At 42.7% G+C, this 17,725-nt stretch overlaps 1 protein-coding gene across 2 annotated transcripts; it reads right to left on the bottom strand.

The window, feature by feature from the left end:
* Positions 1-578: 578 nt before the first annotated feature.
* Positions 579-17,563, bottom strand: LOC123491246 (zinc finger protein 239-like). Of its 2 annotated transcripts, XM_045221463.1 has the most exons (3): positions 17,038-17,563; positions 3,434-3,620; positions 579-2,301 (listed from the first exon to the last, which is right to left on the bottom strand). In XM_045221463.1, the coding sequence occupies exons 1-3, from the start codon at positions 17,044-17,046 to the stop codon at positions 1,385-1,387; spliced, it is 1,113 nt and encodes a 370-aa protein (XP_045077398.1). In that variant the 5' UTR covers positions 17,047-17,563; the 3' UTR covers positions 579-1,384. The 2 variants fall into 2 exon arrangements, with proteins under 2 accessions (XP_045077398.1, XP_045077397.1); XM_045221462.1 differs by lacking the exon at positions 17,038-17,563 and having other exon boundaries at positions 3,434-3,723.
* Between the last annotated feature and the right edge of the window lie 162 nt (positions 17,564-17,725).

Genomic DNA, 17,725 nt, shown 5'->3' with positions numbered 1-17,725 from the left:
CTCAAATTTGGAATCATCAGACCAAGGACAGATTTCCACCGGTCTATTGGCCATTGCTCGTGTTTCTTGACCCAAGCAAGTCTCTTCTTCTTATTGGTATCATTTAATAGTGGTTTCTTTGCAGCAATACGACCATTAAGGCCTGATTCACACAGTCCCCTCTGAACAGTTGATGTTGAGATGTGTCTGTTACTTGAACTCTGAAGCATTTATTTGGGCTGCAATTTCTGAGGCTGGTAACTCTAATGAACTTATCCTCTGCAGCAGAGGTAACTAGGTATTCCTTTCCTGTGGCGGTCCTCATGAGAGCCAGTTATCATAGCGCTTGATGTTTTTTGCGACTGCACAAATTTTCCGGATTGACTGTCTTAAAGTAATGATGGACTGTTGTTTCGCTTTGCTTATATGTGCGATTCTTGCCATAATATGGACTTGGTCTTTTACCAAATAGGGCTATCTTCTGTATACCAACCCTACCTTGTCACAATACAACTGACTGGCTCAAACTCATTAAGAAGGAAATAAATTCTACAAATTAACAAGGCACACCTGTTAATTGAAATGCATTCCATGTGACTACCTCATGAAGCTGGTTGAGAGAATGCCAAGAGTGTGCAAAGCTGTCATCAAGGCAAAGGGTGGCTTCTTTGAAGAAGCTCAAATATAAAAAAGTGTGTAACTCTTTCTTGGTTACTACATGATTCCATATGTGTCATTTCATAGTTTTGATGTCTTCACTTTAATTCTACAATGTATATTGTATATCTATTTTTATTTATTTATCTCAAAACATCTTATATCTCTTCTGCAGTAAAATATTGTACACCCAGGTACTTCTCAGCAGCTGCCACCTACACTCATTGAAAACCCACTACCCCATTCCACTACTTTGACCCGATCTGCTCCTCCACCATCCCAATGGCCTGGGAGGACAGGACACCACCACTCAAAATACCCTGTAACTCTTCTGAAGTAAAGTCTCATATACCCAAATACTTCTCTGCAGCTGCCACCACAGCATCTATTTTCTGTGATTTACGTTCCATTTCTGCAGTACAAGATATTACATTACAAATCTAAAAGTTATTACAAGACACAGCATGCATAGTTCTTGCCTTGACCACATGGATATTATTATCCAATGTATTATTGATTAGTTTTATGAGCACACACACAGACAGGTTTACTATGACATATTCTATGATAACATTTATCCATTTAAATCACAATGTGTGATATTACATAGACACAGGGGAGACCTGATCCTAGATCACAGCTAAATTTAGGCTCCACAGAGGTTACCATGTTGATAAGACTAAGTCAACTGTTTAAGAATGGGAGATGGATATGACTGTTTACTAGAGGTTTTTTATTTATCCTTCATTTAGGGATCTGGAACCGGTGCCGTATAGGAGGGAGATGAAATACGGCACGTTTTTGTTTTCTGGTGACTTTTCATTGTCCCTAACTGAGCAAAGCTCTTTCCACATAGACAGACATAAGGTTTCTCTCCAGTGTGTGTTCGCTGGTGTCTAGTCAGGGAGGAAGTTACGGCAAAGCTCTTTCCACACTGTTCACAGCTAAAAGGTTTCTTTCCAGTGTGTATGCGCCGGTGTGAAGTCAGCACAGAAGCTAGAGCAAAGCTCTTTCCACACTGATCACAGCTATAAGGCTTCTCTCCAGTGTGTATCTGCTTGTGTATGGTTAGGTTTCCTGCACTAACAAAGCTTTTCCCACAAAGAAGGCAGGGGTAAGGCCTCTCGCCTGTATGAATTCTCAGATGAGATTTTAAGGCTCTAGATACAGTAAAACTCTTCCCACATTGAGAGCAGCAGTACGGTTTCTCTCCTGTATGGATTCTAAGGTGAGATTTTAAGGCGGTAGATACAGTAAAACTCTTCCCACACAGAGAGCAGCAGTACGGTTTCTCTCCTGTATGGATTCTCAGATGAGATTTTAAGGTGCTAGATAGAGCAAAACTCTTCCCACACTGTGAGCATCTGTAAGGTTTCTCTCCTGTATGGATTCTTTGGTGTTCTTTAAGACGCCCAGCAGAGATGTGCCTCTTCCCACACAGAGAGCAGCAGTACGGTCTCTCGCCGTTGTGAATCCGCTGGTGGATAATGAAGCAACTCCGGCTAGTGAAACTCTTCCCACAGTCAGAGCAGCAGTGAGGTTTCTTCCCTATACGTCTCTGCTGGTGTTTCTTGAAGTGTTCTGATCTGGATAAACTCTTCTCTGCCTCGTCAGTATCATGTGGTTGAAGTTCCGCAGATGATAAGCCCCTCCCACCGAGATCCCCTGTGAATCAAAGACATTGAATAACTAGGTTTATGAAATATGGGCCCATAAACAACAATTATCATCAATATACAGTACACTCAGTGACCAGTTTATTAGGTACACCTACAGACAGTGAGTCAAGTGGATGTGGCTTGCTACATAAAGCAGGCAGACAGGTATTGAGACATTCAGTTACTGTTTGATTGAACGTTAGAATAGGCAAAACCAGTGACAAACAAAAGACAACGTCAGCGGCAGTCCTGTGGGTGAAAATAGCTTGTTGATAAGAGAGGTCGAAGGAGAATGGCAAGAATCGTGCCAGCTAACAGGCGGGCCACGAAAAATAACAGTGGTGTGCAGAACAGCATCTCGGAACGCATAAATAGTAGATCCTCGCCACGGATGGGCTATTGCCGCAGACAACCACACCGGGTTCCACTCCTATTAGCTAAAAACAAGAAGCGTCTCCAGTGGGCATGCGATCAACACTGGACAATTGAGGATTGGAAAACATTACCTGGTTCAACAAATCCCGGTTTCTGTTGCATCATGCTGATGGCAGTCAGGATTTGGTGTAGAGCATGAGCCCATGGACCCATCCAGAGTGGTTTCAACAGTACAGGCTGGTGGCGGTGGTGTACTGGTGTTGGGAATGTTTTCCTGGCACACGTTTGGCAACAATTTAACACCACAGCGTATCTGAACATTGTTGCTGACCAAACCCAATAGAGTATCTTTGAGATGAAATATAGAGGGCTGTTGGCAGCATGAATGTGCCGCCGTCCAATCTGCAGCAACTGTGATACTCTGTCGCATCAGCATGGACCAACATCCCTGTGGAATGTTTCCGACACCTTGTAGAATCCATGTCCTGAAGAATTCAGGCTGTTCTGGAGGCAAAGGCGTGTCCGATCCGGTAAAAGATGGGTGTACCTAATAAACTGGCCACTGGCCCAACGCTCTTACCCACTAGTCTACCTGCCACCCTTATCCTTTATACACTCAGAGGGCAGTTTATTAGGTACACCCCTATGTTCACGAAACTGGATCAACAATTTACTGCCCACTGAGTGTATATTTTTTAATCAATCAATTAACAGAAGTTTCAGAAGCAGATTGGGGTCTAATCCACACACAACATTGTTCTTACTTGATGAAATGAAATCTCCATCTCCCTCCTCCTCGTGTCCCCCTCTCGAAGTTCCACTCTGCCCTGGTGTTTTCCTGCAGTCGACCAGCCACGAAGACACCTTCTTCAGACCCTGCAGTAAGGCGCTATCGGGAGAGTTGCAACCCGGGGACTCTGGCAGCGTGGAGGGGGATTGGCTAGCTCTGTCCTGTTGACAGCAGAAAGTATTGTACATAGATTATCATTAGACCAAATATATATATTTTTTTATTACCCCCTTTTTCTCCCCAATTTCGTGATATCCAATTGGTAGTTAACAGTCTTGTCCCATCGCTGCAACTCCAGTACGGACTCGGGAGAGGCAAAGGTCGAGGCCCAATTTTTTTTTTTTACGGATAGCCAGGGGCATACTCCAACACTCAGACATCATTTACAAACGAAGCATGTGTTTAGTGAGTCCGCTAGATCAGAGGCAGTAGAGATGACCAGGGATGTTCTCTTGATAAGTGTGTGAATTAGGCTATATTCCTGTCCTGCTAAGCCTTCGAAATGTAACGAGTACTTTTGGGTGTCAGGGAAAACATATGGAGTAAAAACTACATCATTTTCTTTAGGAATGTAGTGAAGTAAAAGTAGTCAAATATAAATAGTAAATGAATGCCCTTTCCCACCTGGACAAAAAGGAACACCTATGTGAGAATGCTGTTCATTGACTACAGTTCAGTGTTCAACACCATAGTGCACAGAAAGCTTATCACTAAGATAAGGACCCTGGGACTAAACATCTCCCTCTGCAACTGGATCCTGGACTTCCTGACGGGCCTCCCCAGGTGGTAAGGGTAGACAACAACACATCTGCCACGCTGATCCTCAACACAGGGACCCCTCAGGGGTGCGTGCTTAGTCCCCTCCTGTACTCCCCGTTCACCCACGACTCATGGCCAAGCACGACTCCAATACCATCATTAAGTTTGCTGACGACACAAGTGGTAGGCCTGACCACCGAGAACAATGAGACAGCCTATAGGGAGGAGGTCAGAGACCTGGCAGTGTGGTGCCAGGACAACAACCTCTCCCTCAACGTAAGCAAGACAAAGGAGCTGATCGTGGACTACAGGAAAAGGAGGGCCAAACAGGCCCCCATTAACATCGATGGGGCTGTAGTGGAGTGGGTCGTGAGTTTCAAGTTCCTTGGTGTCCATATCACCAACAAACTATCATGGTCCAAATGCATAAAGACAGTGATGAAGAGGGCACGACAACACCTTTTCCCCCTCAGGAGACTGAAAAGATTTGGCATGGGTCCCCAGATCCTCAAAAAGTTATACAGCTGCGCCAACGAGCGCATCCTGACCGGTTGCATCACCACCTGATATGGCAACTGCTCGGCATCCGACCGTAAGGCGCTAGAGGGTAGTGTGTACGGCCCAGTATATCACTGGGGCCAAGCTTCCTGCCATCCAGGACCTAAATACTAGGCGTGTCAGAGGAAGGCCAAAAAAATTGTCAAATACTCCAGTTACCCAAGACTGTTCTCCCTGCTCCCGTATGGCAAGAGGTACCAGAGTGCCAAGTCTAGGTCCAAAATGCCCCTTAACAGCTTTTACCCCCAAGCCATAAGACTGCTGAACAATGAATGAAATGGCCACCCGGACTATTTACATTGACACCCCATCCTCTTTGTTTTTCACACTAATGCTACTCGCTGTTTATTATCTGTGCCTAGTCACTTTACCCCAACCTACATGTACAAATTACCTCGACTAACCTGTACCCCCGCACATTCCCTCGGTACCAGTACGCCCTGTATATAGCCTCGTTATTTTATTGTGTTAGTTTTTATTTAAATGTTTTACATTAGTTTATTTAGTAAATGTATTCTTAACTCTATTTCTTGAACTGCATTGTTGGTTAAGGGCTTGTAAGTAAGCGTTTCACGGTATTCGGCGCATGTGACAAATACAATTAGATTTTATTTGTATTATTCATGCATTGTTTAAAAAGCATGCATCTATAGGTGCCTTATTTAAATAAGTGCTTTCATCAAGAGTCACATGCACATCATTCTAGAGCAGAGTCCATTGTTTAAAGAGGTTACTATGGAGATGAAGATGGATACATTCTCTAATCATTGTTTCAGAGACCTTGCCTTCACGTATCCTGAAACTGTTACAAGTGAGTCAGGAAAAAAGAAATTAAAAAAGAAATAGCTAAGAGTATCCCCAGAGACTCTGAAGGCAGACTTCATCCTAAAAGCTAACAAGGAAATAAAATGAGAACTTCTGTTCTACACAGATGATCATAATGCTTGGCACACAGCTCTCCACAAGACCAACATGATGGTCCTAATGCTTGGCACACAGCTCACCACAAGACCAACATGATGGTCCTAATGATTGGCACACAGCTTGTATGCTGATGATGCTGTTGTGTATGCTGTTGACCAGGCTACCTGAACTACAGTGTACCTTCATTGTATTACAGAAAAACTTTATTGACCTGAAATTAGTATTGAATGCAGATGAAACTAAGTATATATTCTCTAGAGCGCATAAAAATAACTGATGATTTAAGCATATGTACTTTGGATGGTGTCCATATTGATCGTGTCCCTGCTTACAGATATCTAGACATCTGGATAGATGAAAAGCTGTCTTTTAAAAATCATATTAATGAGTTAGTTAAGAAGCTGAGAATAAAAATGGGCTTCTTCTATAGAAATAGGTCCTGCCTTGCGCTAAATAGTAGAAAGCAGATGATTCAGTCAACGTTCCTATCGGTTCAAGACTATGGCGACATCTATATGAACGCAGCTGCCACTTCATTAAAGCCGTTAGATGCAGTTTATCATAGCGCACTACGCTTTATTACGGTTGACAATCTTAGTACTCATCACTGCATTCTCTACCAGAAAATTGGTTGGCATTCTGGTCTCTACTGAGTTAGGTAAATCAGCTTTTAGCACTCTTGCACCTTTTTTGTGGAACAATCCTCAAAATGTTCTTAAATTTGATGTTTTGGTGCCTATAGGGCAATTCAAAAAGCTGATTGAGGACCTTATTACTGATGATATTTTTTTGTTTTTTATGACCATGTCAATCACTTTGGCACATTTTTCAAATGGAAGGGTTATCTTTATTTTTTTACTCTTAGTACAAATGTCAAAACTGATAACACTTGTAATGCCCCCTGTATTATGTTCAGAACCTTTGAGTGAACATTCATTAGAGTTGAACACATCTTTCACCCCTGAGTTAATCTTGATAAACCCAGAATTTCAGTCACACGTAAATTACCACCCAAGTACTTCAGCAGCGCATTGTACACTACACCATAATTTCAAACGTTTAGTAGTTCAGTTTTAAGCAGTTTGATTAAATGATACTTAAATGTATTGTTAATAAATGACAGCAAAATCTTTAAAAAAAAATAATACAATGAAAATGGCCTAAGAGTTTTGAAACATTTTGATAATCTGTTTAGATTTTTGTGCTTAGATATGTGAAAATGTAACATATACTTTAGAAAATTGCACCAAAAAGATTGAAAAAATGAACAGCATTGGATTGGTGGAGTCATGTTCTAGTGGGAGTATCCACCATATGTTTTATACCAGTCATTTTCTTTCAAACCAGTGAAGAGAAGTGAACAAGTGCACACTTTCGGAGGAAGGAAAGATAATAAGGGATTCCTTAACATTGAATCTATGCAGAAGTGGAGCTAGTGTGAGGGCCATTGGTGCAACTGTTCCTGCAGATAAAAAAAATTAACTTTGATGTAGGCCTACCATTATTGAACACTATAAAACATTATTTAACACCATAACATTATTTAACACTTTAAAAAACTGCTAAATTGATATGATTAAATTCAATCCTGGAATTGGTATAGGCGGTTGTTGCTTATTTTATGAAGCAATGTACCCTACAACTGTCTGTCACTTTACAGTGAGGGAAAAAAGTATTTGATCCCCTGCTGATTTTGTACATTTGCCCACTGACAAAGAAATTATCAGTCTATAATTTCAATGGTAGGTTTATTTGAACAGTGAGAGACAGAATAAAAACCAAAAAATCCAGAAAAAACGCATGTCAAAAATGTTATAAATTGATTTGCATTTTAATGAGGGAAACAAGTATTTGACCCCCTCTCAATCAGAAAGATTTCTGGCTCCCAGGTGTCTTTTATACAGGTAACGAGCTGAAATTAGGAGCACACTCTTAAAGGGAGTGCTCCTAATCTCAGCTTGTTACCTGTATAAAAGACACCTGTTCACAGAAGCAATCAATCAATCAGATTCCAAACTCTCCACCATGGCCAAGACCAAAGAGCTCTCCAAGGATGTCAGGGACAAGATTGTAGACCTACACAAGGCTGGAATGGGCTACAAGACCATCGCCAAACAGCTTGGTGAGAAGGTGACAACAGTTGGTGCGATTATTCGCAAATGGAAGAAACACAAAATAACTGTCAATCTCCCTCGGCCTGGGGCTCCATGCAAGATCTCACCTCGTGAAGTTGCAATGATCATGAGAACAGTGAGGAATCAGCCCTGAACTACAGGAGAGGATCTTGTCAATGATCTCAAGGCAGCTGGGACTATAGTCACCAAGAAAACAATTGGTACACACTACGCCGTGAAGGAATGAAATCCTGCAGCGCCCGCAAGGTCCCCCTGCTCAAGAAAGCACATATACAGGCCCGTCTGAAGTTTGCCAATGAACATCTGAATGATTCAGAGGAGAACTGGGTGAAAGTGTTGTGGTCAGATGAGACCAAAATCGAGCTCTTTGGCATCAACTCAACTCGCCGTGTTTGGAGGAGGAGGAATGCTGCCTATGACCCCAAGAACACCATCCCCACCGTCAAACATGGAGGTGGAAACATTATGCTTTGGGGGACAGGACAACTTCACCGCATCAAAGGGACGATGGACGGGGCCATGTACCGTCAAATCTTGGGTGAGAACCTCCTTCCCTCATCCAGGGCATTGAAAATGAGTCGTGGATGGGTATTCCAGCATGACAATGACCCAAAACTCACGGCCAAGGCAACAAAGGAGTGGCTCAAGAAGAAGCACATTAAGGTCCTGGAGTGGCCTAGCCAGTCTCCAGACCTCAATCCCATAGAAAATCTGGGGAGGGAGCAGAAGGTACGAGTTGCAAAACGTCAGCTTCGAAACATTAATGACTTGGAGAAGATCTGCAAAGAGGAGTGGGACAAAATCCCTCCTGAGATGTGTGCAAACGTAGTGGCCAACTACAAGAAACGTCTGACCTCTGTGATTGCCAACAAGGGTTTTGCCACCAAGTACTAAGTCATGTTTTGCAGAGGGGTCAAATAATTATTACCCTCATTAAAATGCAAATCAATTCATAACATTTTTGACATGCGTTTTTCTGGAATTTTTTTTTGTTATTCTGTCTCTCACTGTTCAAATAAACCTACCATTACAATTATAGACTGATCATTTCTTTGTCAGTGGGCAAACGTACATCAGCAGGGGATCAAATACCTTTTTCCCTCACTGTACCTCCTTGAGGGGACCCATGGGACTGGTGGCTGCACTGCTGGTTGGGGAAGGACCAGGGTATTCACATACTAAGTTATTTATTAAGTAAAATATTTTAAATTAAGTTAACACACTGCCGGGACTTGAGGTAGGCCTATACAAGAAGATTCCAACAATTACGCATTTTAAACAGTCTAATAAATCTTTAAGCAGGAATTTAAAAACATTAGGAAATTAAAAACATTTCAAAGAACAGAACAGCATATTGTGAGTTTAAAGGTAGACTCAGCGATATGACGTAGGCTAGATGCAAAGTAAACAGCTTAGTGGCTTAATTTCCGCAATAACCAAGAAAGTTGAAGCGCAATGCTAAACTTCTCCATTGTTTTGGTCCCACGGCTAACATGCTGGAACAGCGTGAAGCGTACCCTTGCATATGTGCAGACACTGTGTGCGACTGTGTGAGAGCATAGTCTTGCATCTCGCTCATTTTTATTTTATTTTATTTATTTAACCTTTATTTAACCAGGTAAGCCAGTTGAGAACAAGTTCTCATTTACAACTGCGACCTGGCCAAGATAAAGGAAAGCAGTGCGATAAAAACAACACAGAGTTACATATGGGGTAAAACAAAACATAAAGTCAAAAATACAACAGAAAATATACAGTGAGGGAAAAAAGTATTTGATCCCCTGCTGATTTTGTACGTTTGCCCACTGACAAAGAAATGATCCGTCTATAATTTTAATGGTAGGTTTATTTGAACAGTGAGAGACAGAATAACAACAAAAAAATCATGTCAAAAATGTTATAAATTGATTTGCATTTTAATGAGGGAAATAAGTATTTGACCCCTCTGCAAAACATGACTTAGTACTTGGTGACAAAACCCTTGTTGGCAATCACAGAGGTCAGACGTTTCTTGTAGTTGGCCACCAGGTTTGCACACATCTCAGGAGGGATTTTGTCCCACTCCTCTTTGCAGATCTTCTCCAAGTCATTAATGTTTCGAAGCTGACGTTTTGCAACTCGTACCTTCAGCTCCCTCCCCAGATTTTCTATGGGATTGAGGTCTGGAGACTGGCTAGGCCACTCCAGGACCTTAATGTGCTTCTTCTTGAGCCACTCCTCTGAATCATTCAGATGTTCATTGGCAAACTTCAGACGGCCCTGTATATGTACTTTCTTGAGCAGGGGGACCTTGCGGGCGCTGCAGGATTTCAGTCCTTCACGGCGTAGTGTGTTACCAATTGTTTTCTTGGTGACTATGGTCCCAGCTGCATTGAGATCATTGACAAGATCCTCCCGTGTAGTTCTGGGCTGATTCCTCACCGTTCTCATGATCATTGCAACTCCACAAGGTGAGATCTTGCATGGAGCCCCAGGCCGAGGGAGATTTACAGTTCTTTTGTGTTTCTTCCATTTGGTCCTCTGTAGCTCAATTGGTAGAGCATGGCGCTTGTAACGCAAGGGTAGTGGGTTCGATCCCCGGGACCACCCATACGTAAAAATGTAATCACACATGACTGTAAGTCGCTTTGGATAAAAGCATCTGCTAAATGGCATATTATTATTTATTATTATTATTTATTATTATTATTGGCGAAGAGTCGCACCAACTGTTGTCACCTTCTTACCAAGCTGCTTGGCAATGGTCTTGTAGCCCATTCCAGCCTTGTGTAGGTCTACAATCTTGTCCCTGACATCCTTGGAGAGCTCTTTGGTCTTGGCCATGGCGGAGAGTTTGGAATCTGATTGATTGATTGCTTCTGTGGACAGGTGTCTTTTATACAGGTAACAAGCTGAGATTAGGAGCACTTCCTTTAAGAGTGTGCTCCTAATCTCAGCTCGTTACCTGTATTAAAGACACCTGGGAGCCAGAAATCTTTCTGATTGAGAGGGGGGTCAAACACTTATTTCCCTCATTAAAATGCAAATCAATTTATAACATTTTTGACATACGTTTTTCTGGATTTTTGTGTTGTTATTCTGTCTCTCACTGTTCAAATAAACCTACCATTAAAATTATAGACTGATCATTTCTTTGTCAGTGGGCAAACGTACAAAATCAGCAGGGGATCAAATACTTTTTTCCCCTCACTGTATATACACAGTGTGTGCAAATGTAGCAAGTTATGGAGGTAAGGCAATAAATAGGCTATAGAGCAAAATAATTACAATTAGTATTAACACTGGAATGATAGATGTGCAAATAGAGATACTGGGGTGCAAATGAGCAAAATAAATAACAATATAGGGATGAGGTAGTTAGGTGGGCTAATTTCAGATGGGCTGTGTACAGGTGCAGTGATCGGTAAGGTGCTCTGACAACTGATGCTTAAAGTTAGTGAGGGAGATAAGAGTCTCCAGCTTCAGAGATTTTTTGCAATTTGTTCCAGTCATTGGCAGCAGAGAACTGGAAGGAATGGCGGCCAGAGGAGGTGTTGGCTTTGGGGATGACCAGTGAGATATACCTGCTGGAGCGCATACTTGGGTGGGTGTTGCTATGGTGACCAATGAGCTAAGATAAGGCAGGGATTTGCCTAGCAGTGATTTATAGATGGCCTGGAGCCAGTGGGTTTGGCGACGAATATGTAGTGAGGACCAGCCAACAAGAGCGAACAGGTCACAGTGGTGGGTTGTATATGGGGCTTTGGAGACAAAACGGATGGCACTGTGATAGACTACATCCAATTTGCTGAGTAGAGTGTTGGAGGCTATTTTGTAAATGACATCGCCGAAGTCAAGGATCGGTAGGATAGTCAGTTTTAGGAGGGCATGTTTGGCAGCATGAGTGAAGGAGGCTGTTGTGAAAAAGGAAACCGATTCTAGATTTAACTTTGGATTGGAGATTCTTAATGTGAGTCTGGAAGGAGAGTTTACAGTCTAACCAGACACCTAGGTATTTGTAGTTGTCCACATACTCTAGGTCAGACCCGTCGAGAGTAGTGATTCTAGTCGGGTGGGCTGGTGCCAGCAGCGTTCGATTGAAGAGCATGCATTTAGTTTTACTAGTGTTTAAGAGCAGTTGGAGGCTACTGAAGGAGTGTTGTATGGCATTGAAGCTCGTTTGGAGGTTTGTTAACACAGTGTCCAATGAAGGGCCAGATGTATACAAAATGGTGTCGTCTGCGTGAGAGGTGGATCTGAGAGTCACCAGCAGCAAGAGCGACATCATTGATATACACGGGGAAAAGAGTCGGCCCAAGAATTGAACCCTGCGGCACCCCCATAGAGACTGCCATAGGTCCAGACAACAGGCCCTCCGATTTGACACATTGAACTCTGAGAAGTAGTTGGTGAACCAGGCGAGGCAGTCATTTGAGAAACCAAGGCTATTTAGTCTGCCAATAAGAATGCGGTGGTTGACAGAGTCGAAAGCCTTGGCCAGGTCGATGAAGACGGCTGCACAGTACTGTCTATTATCGATCGCGGTTATAATATCGTTTAGGACCTTGAGCGTGGCTGAAGTGCACCCATGACCAGCTCGGAAACCAGATTACATAGCGGAGAAGGTACGGTGGGATTCGAAATGGTCGGTGATCTGTTTGTTAAGAGTGTCACCCCCTTTGAAGAGGAGGATGACCGCGGCAGCTTTCCAATCTCTGGGGATCTCAGACGTTACGAAAGAGAGGTTGAACAGGCTAGTAATAGGGGTTGCGACAATTTCGGCGGCTAGTTTTAGAAAGAAAGGATCCAGATTGTCTAGCCCAGATGTTTTTTGGGGTCCAGATTTTGCAGCTCTTTCAGAACATCAGCTGTCTGAATTTGTGTGAAGGAGAAGCGGGGGGCATAGGCAAGTTGCAGCGGAGGGTGCAGAGCTGGTGGCCGGGGTAGTGGTAGCCAGGTGGAAAGCATGGCCAGCCGTAGGAAAATGCTTGTTGAAATTCTCGATTATTGTAGATTTATCGGTGGTGATAGTGTTTCCTAGCCTCAGTGCAGTGGGCAGCTGGGAGGAAGTGCTCTTAGTCTCAATGGACTTTACAGTGTACCAAAACTTTTTGGAGTTAGTGCTACAGGATGCAAATTTCTGTTTGAAAAAGTTAGCCTTTGCTTTCCTAACTGCTTGTGTATATTGGTTCCTAACTTCCCTGAAAAGTTGCATATCGCGGGGGCTATTTGATGCTAATGCTGTACGCCACAGGATGTTTTTGTGCTGGTCAAGGGCAGTCAAGTCTGAGGAGAACCAGGGGCTATATCTGTTCTTAGTCAGGATGATATCTATGAGGGTACCCATGTTTACGGATTTAGGGTTGTACCTGGTAGGTTCGTTGATAATTTGTGTGAGATTGAGGGCATCTAGTTTGGATTGTAGGATGGCCGGGGTGTTAAGCATATCCCAATTTAGGTCACCAAGCAGTACGAACTCTGAGGATAAATGGGGGGAAATCAATTCACATATGGTGTCCAGGGCACAGCTGGGGGCTTAAGGGGGTCTGTAGCAAGCGGCAACAGTGAGAGACTTATTTCTGGAAAGGTGGATTTTCAGAAGTAGGAGCTCAAACTGTTTGGGCACAGACCTGGATAGTATGATAGAGCTCTGTAGGCTCTCTCTACAGTAGATTGCAACTCCACCACCTTTGGCAGTTCTATCTAGACGGAAAATGTTATAGTTGTGGATGGAAATTTCAGAATTTTTGGTGGCCTTCCTAAGCCAGGATTCAGACACTGCTAGAACATCAGGGTTGGCGGAGTGTGCTAACGCAGTGAATAACTCAAACTTAGGAAGGAGGCTTCTGATATTTACGTGCAGAAAACCAAGACTTTTACGGTTACAGAAGTCAACAAATGATAGCTCCTGGGGAGTAGGAGTGATACTGGGGGCTGCAGGGCCTGGGTTAACCTCTACATCACCAGAAGAACAGAGGAGGAGTAGAATAAGGATACGACTAAAGGCTTTAAGAACTGGTCTTCTAGTGCGTTGGGTACAGAGAATAAAGGGGGCAAATTTCCGGGTGTTGTAGAATAGATTCAGGCATTATGTACAGAAAAGGATATGGAAGGATATGAGTACAGTTGAGGTAAACCTAAGCGTTGGATAACAATGAAAGAGATAGCATCACTGGAGGCACCGATTGAGCCGGTCTCTGCGTGTATGGGGGGTGGAACAAAGGAACTATTTGAGGCAGTTTGAGAGGGACTTGGGGTTCTACAGTGAAATTGTATAATAAGCACTAACCAAAACAGCAATAGGCAAGGCATATTGACATGGGAGAGAGGCATAAAGCAATCACAGGTGTTATTAGAGAGAGCTAAGACAACAACTGGTAATGGCGATAAAGTTTGGGCTGAGGTTGAAGCTAAACAGAATAAACAGGACAGGGTACCGTGTAAAGGAACAGTCCAGCAGGCATCAGCTGTGCAGCTGAGTGATCATAAGGTCCAGTGAACAGCAATATGTGAGTCCGAGAGCAGTTCAAATTGGTGCTTCAGCACAGCGAGCAGGAAGCACAGTTGTAGTTTGCGTGCGCTAGCGGGCCGGGGCTAGCAGATGGATCTTCGTGGTCAACGTCGTAACGGGAAACCTGTTGAAACCACATCAGATGATTTCGTCGGCAAACCAGTCGTGTTGGATCGGCGGGGCTCAGTGTCAACACTAGGAGTTCCCGTCCGGTTGACAGAGAGGTAGATAGCCGGGAGATGGGCCTGGCTCGAGGCTAGCTCAAGGCTAACTGGTGCTTGCTAAGGGGCAATGGTAATTAGCCAACAACAGGTTGCAGCTAGCTGGTTGCGATGATCCGGCGCTAGGGTCCAGTGATTCCGGTAGAAAGTCCGATATGCTCTGGGTCGATAGCACACTGTGCAGACTGGCCGACGTATTGTCCAGGCTAGAGCTAGAGCTGGCTGGTGGGTAGTGCAGGCCACGGACAATGGTGAAGACGCTAACGGTGGCTAATAGCATGTAGCCATTCGGTTGCAGCTAGACTAGTTTCAGCTTAAGGTTCTTGATAAAAGTTATAAAGAAATAATAGAATCCTTTCCACGTTGGATGAGGCGGGTTGCAGGAAAGTATATTTAGTTAAAGAATGAAAAGTAAAATTGAGAAATATATACAAAATAGACAAAAAACAAGAAACTGGCTATTTACACTAGGACACAGAAAAAACCACGACCGCACTGCTACGCCATCTTGGAATGATACAAATATATATAAAAAATAAAATAAAAATGTCTGCAGTGCTGGCGTCATTTTGCTGAGTCTGCCTTTAAAGTAGCCTATTTTACAGTGTGTATGCAATTTAGTAGACACACATATTCCTGTGCCCTTATCACAGTCAAGACATCTATTTGTGTAGTAAAACTATGTTTTAAGTGAAAAGTAGGCAATGGTCAGAAACTGAAAAAGGAAATTCCCATGAGCGCCACAATCCCTCCTCCACCCATGCTCTACCAAGGTTTTCCAGCACGCAGCTTTAACCTACTACAGTAGCTATGTTGGTCTACTGTACTTCAAACTATGTTTATGCAGGTTGCTTATGAGTCAAACATTGTCAAACTGCCCAATTCAGACTCTTATAGGAGGTGCTCCCACACTTTGATTTTTACTGCATACAATGATACTTCACACACACACACACCACACTAATCCCATTCCACTACCTTTTCAAGCTTTTATTTTAAATTATACTGAACTATAAAAAACGTAACATGCAACAATTTCAAAGATTTTACTTCAGATGAGGAAATCATTCAATTGAAATAACTTCATTAGGCCCTAATCTATGGATTTCACATGACTGAGAATACAGATATGCATCTGTTGGTTACAGCTACCATAAAACAAAATGGGCCTCAAGATCTCGTTGCAGTATTTTTGTGCATTCAAATTGCCAATCGATAAAATGCAATGGTGTTCGTTGTCCGTAGCTTAGGCCTGCCCATACCATAACCCCACCATGGAGCACTGTCGACATCAGCAAACTGCTCGCCCACACGATACCATACACAGGGTCTGAGATTATGAGACCTGGTTGGATGTACTGCCAAAATTTATAAATTCGATGTTGGAGGCGGTGTATGGTAGAGAAATTAACAATCAATTCTCAGCTGCGGTGGACATTCTAGCAGTCAGCATGCCAATTGCACGCTCCCTCAACTTCGAGACATATGTGGCATTGTGTTATGTGACAGAACTGCACATTTTAGATTCACCTTTTATTGTCCCCAGCCCAAGGTCAGTGGATGGATTATCTTGCAAAGGAGAAATGCTCACTAACAGGGATGTAAACAAATTTGTGCAAAACATTTGAGAGATAAGCTTTTTGTGCGTATGGAACATTTCTCTGATTTTTTTATTTCAGCTCATGAAACCAACACTTTACGTGTTGCGTTTATATTTTTGTTCAGTGTATATGAAAGAAAGCTTTGCTTTTATCCTTACAAGACCATCATAATTAATTGACCACCGCACCACTGGAATGGCCTGCATGGCAGAGTTGTTGACAAATATCCAAAATATGGGCTAATCCAGCATCCAGATCAAAGCTGTAAAAACAATCAAGCCAGTCATTTGTCAGAGTTGTTAGATTGGCACTGTTGATCTAAACAGATTTGGATTAAAATGTCAAGAAGACAGGAGAAGGCACATTCTTGAATTTATTCTGGATGTTTGAAACTGGTGAGTTTGTCCTGATGCTAGCCAACATGCATTTGCTCACTGCACAACGTGCTGTTTACATGTGTATATGTTTTCTCAGCTACAGTTTGAGTTGTGTCCTGTCTGACTGTGAAATATGGCGAGCGCTTAGCATAGCTTGGTCTATGGAGTAGATAGCTAGCTAGTGTTGCAAAAGTCCATTGTATTGCATGCATTGTAAGGTAGCAGCGTGACAATTTGGTTTTGAACTTATGTAGCTATGTTTTGAGTATGAATTTAGGACTGGTATTTGGACGTGAACTAGCTATCGTTAGCTAGCTTCTGTGTCGATGTTCTCTGGTTCTAACTAGCTAACTAATGGCTGAAGTTATTTGTGTAACAAACCTTATATGAACAATTACAGTTAGCTACCTTTCTTTGCCTGTTTGTTAGCTAGCTAGATACTTTCAGATGACTGGTGTTAGCTAGCTAAAGAGGCTAGCTGCTGGATATATAATAAAAGTAAACGAAACTTACCCGATCCATCGTTTAAGGTATTCTTTTTTGAGCGTTTCTTCAAATAAAAAAACGTGACAGTAAATATGTAGCTAGCCTACACTACAGTTAATTTCTTTGTCACAGCTAGACCAGAGCAACAAACGTCATTTAAATATCAAAACTCGATTTAAGTTGTGACAAATAAACGTCTAATGTAGGCTAATCTCACACCAGAAAGATCCTGGTTAAGATTTTACCCGATCTATTAGACAATGAAACGTTCAACACCCTATTCACCAAGAATCCTGATGTCTGTTATCGTCTACCTCTACCCGAGAGCCACTTGGAACAACATCCTCGTCGAGAGTCCAGATAGTAATAATTTACTGAGGCCCAGTAAGGGTCGCCTATAAATTACCAGACTGATTACAGCAGCGCTATCCGTGCAGCGAAGCAGTAAACCCCGATGTATGTTTAATCAGACCTCTGCAGTGGCCATGAAGCATTTACAGCAATGCAACCTCCGTAATAATCTGCGGATGTGTCCTTCTTCCGTTTCACCGAGTTGAGCAGACAGTGGAGGAAGTGGTCTTCTTCTTTGGTGTTATGGCAATCCGCAAACAATTGTTATAGGTGCATGCCACCACCTAGTGTATTGGTTGTGTATCAGCTTACTTTTCTGTAGTATTAATTCATTACACTTTGTGAAAAACCAACTAACTAGGAC

The sequence above is a fragment of the Coregonus clupeaformis genome, chromosome 7 (genome assembly GCF_020615455.1).
Source record: "Coregonus clupeaformis isolate EN_2021a chromosome 7, ASM2061545v1, whole genome shotgun sequence".
Taxonomy (NCBI): Eukaryota; Metazoa; Chordata; class Actinopteri; order Salmoniformes; family Salmonidae; genus Coregonus; species Coregonus clupeaformis.
Note: the sequence above shows the minus strand (reverse complement) of the source record. Positions and strands in the feature narration are given on the sequence as shown.

Coding starts and splice junctions, on each gene's coding strand:
- LOC123491246 (XM_045221462.1), bottom strand. CDS start 3,647: ATGTACAATACTTTCTGCTGTCAACAGGACAGAGCTAGCCAATCCCCC. Junction 2,302..3,433: donor TGGAGATTTCATTTCATCAA/GTAAGAACAATG, acceptor TTTGATTCACAG/GGGATCTCGGTGGGAGGGGC.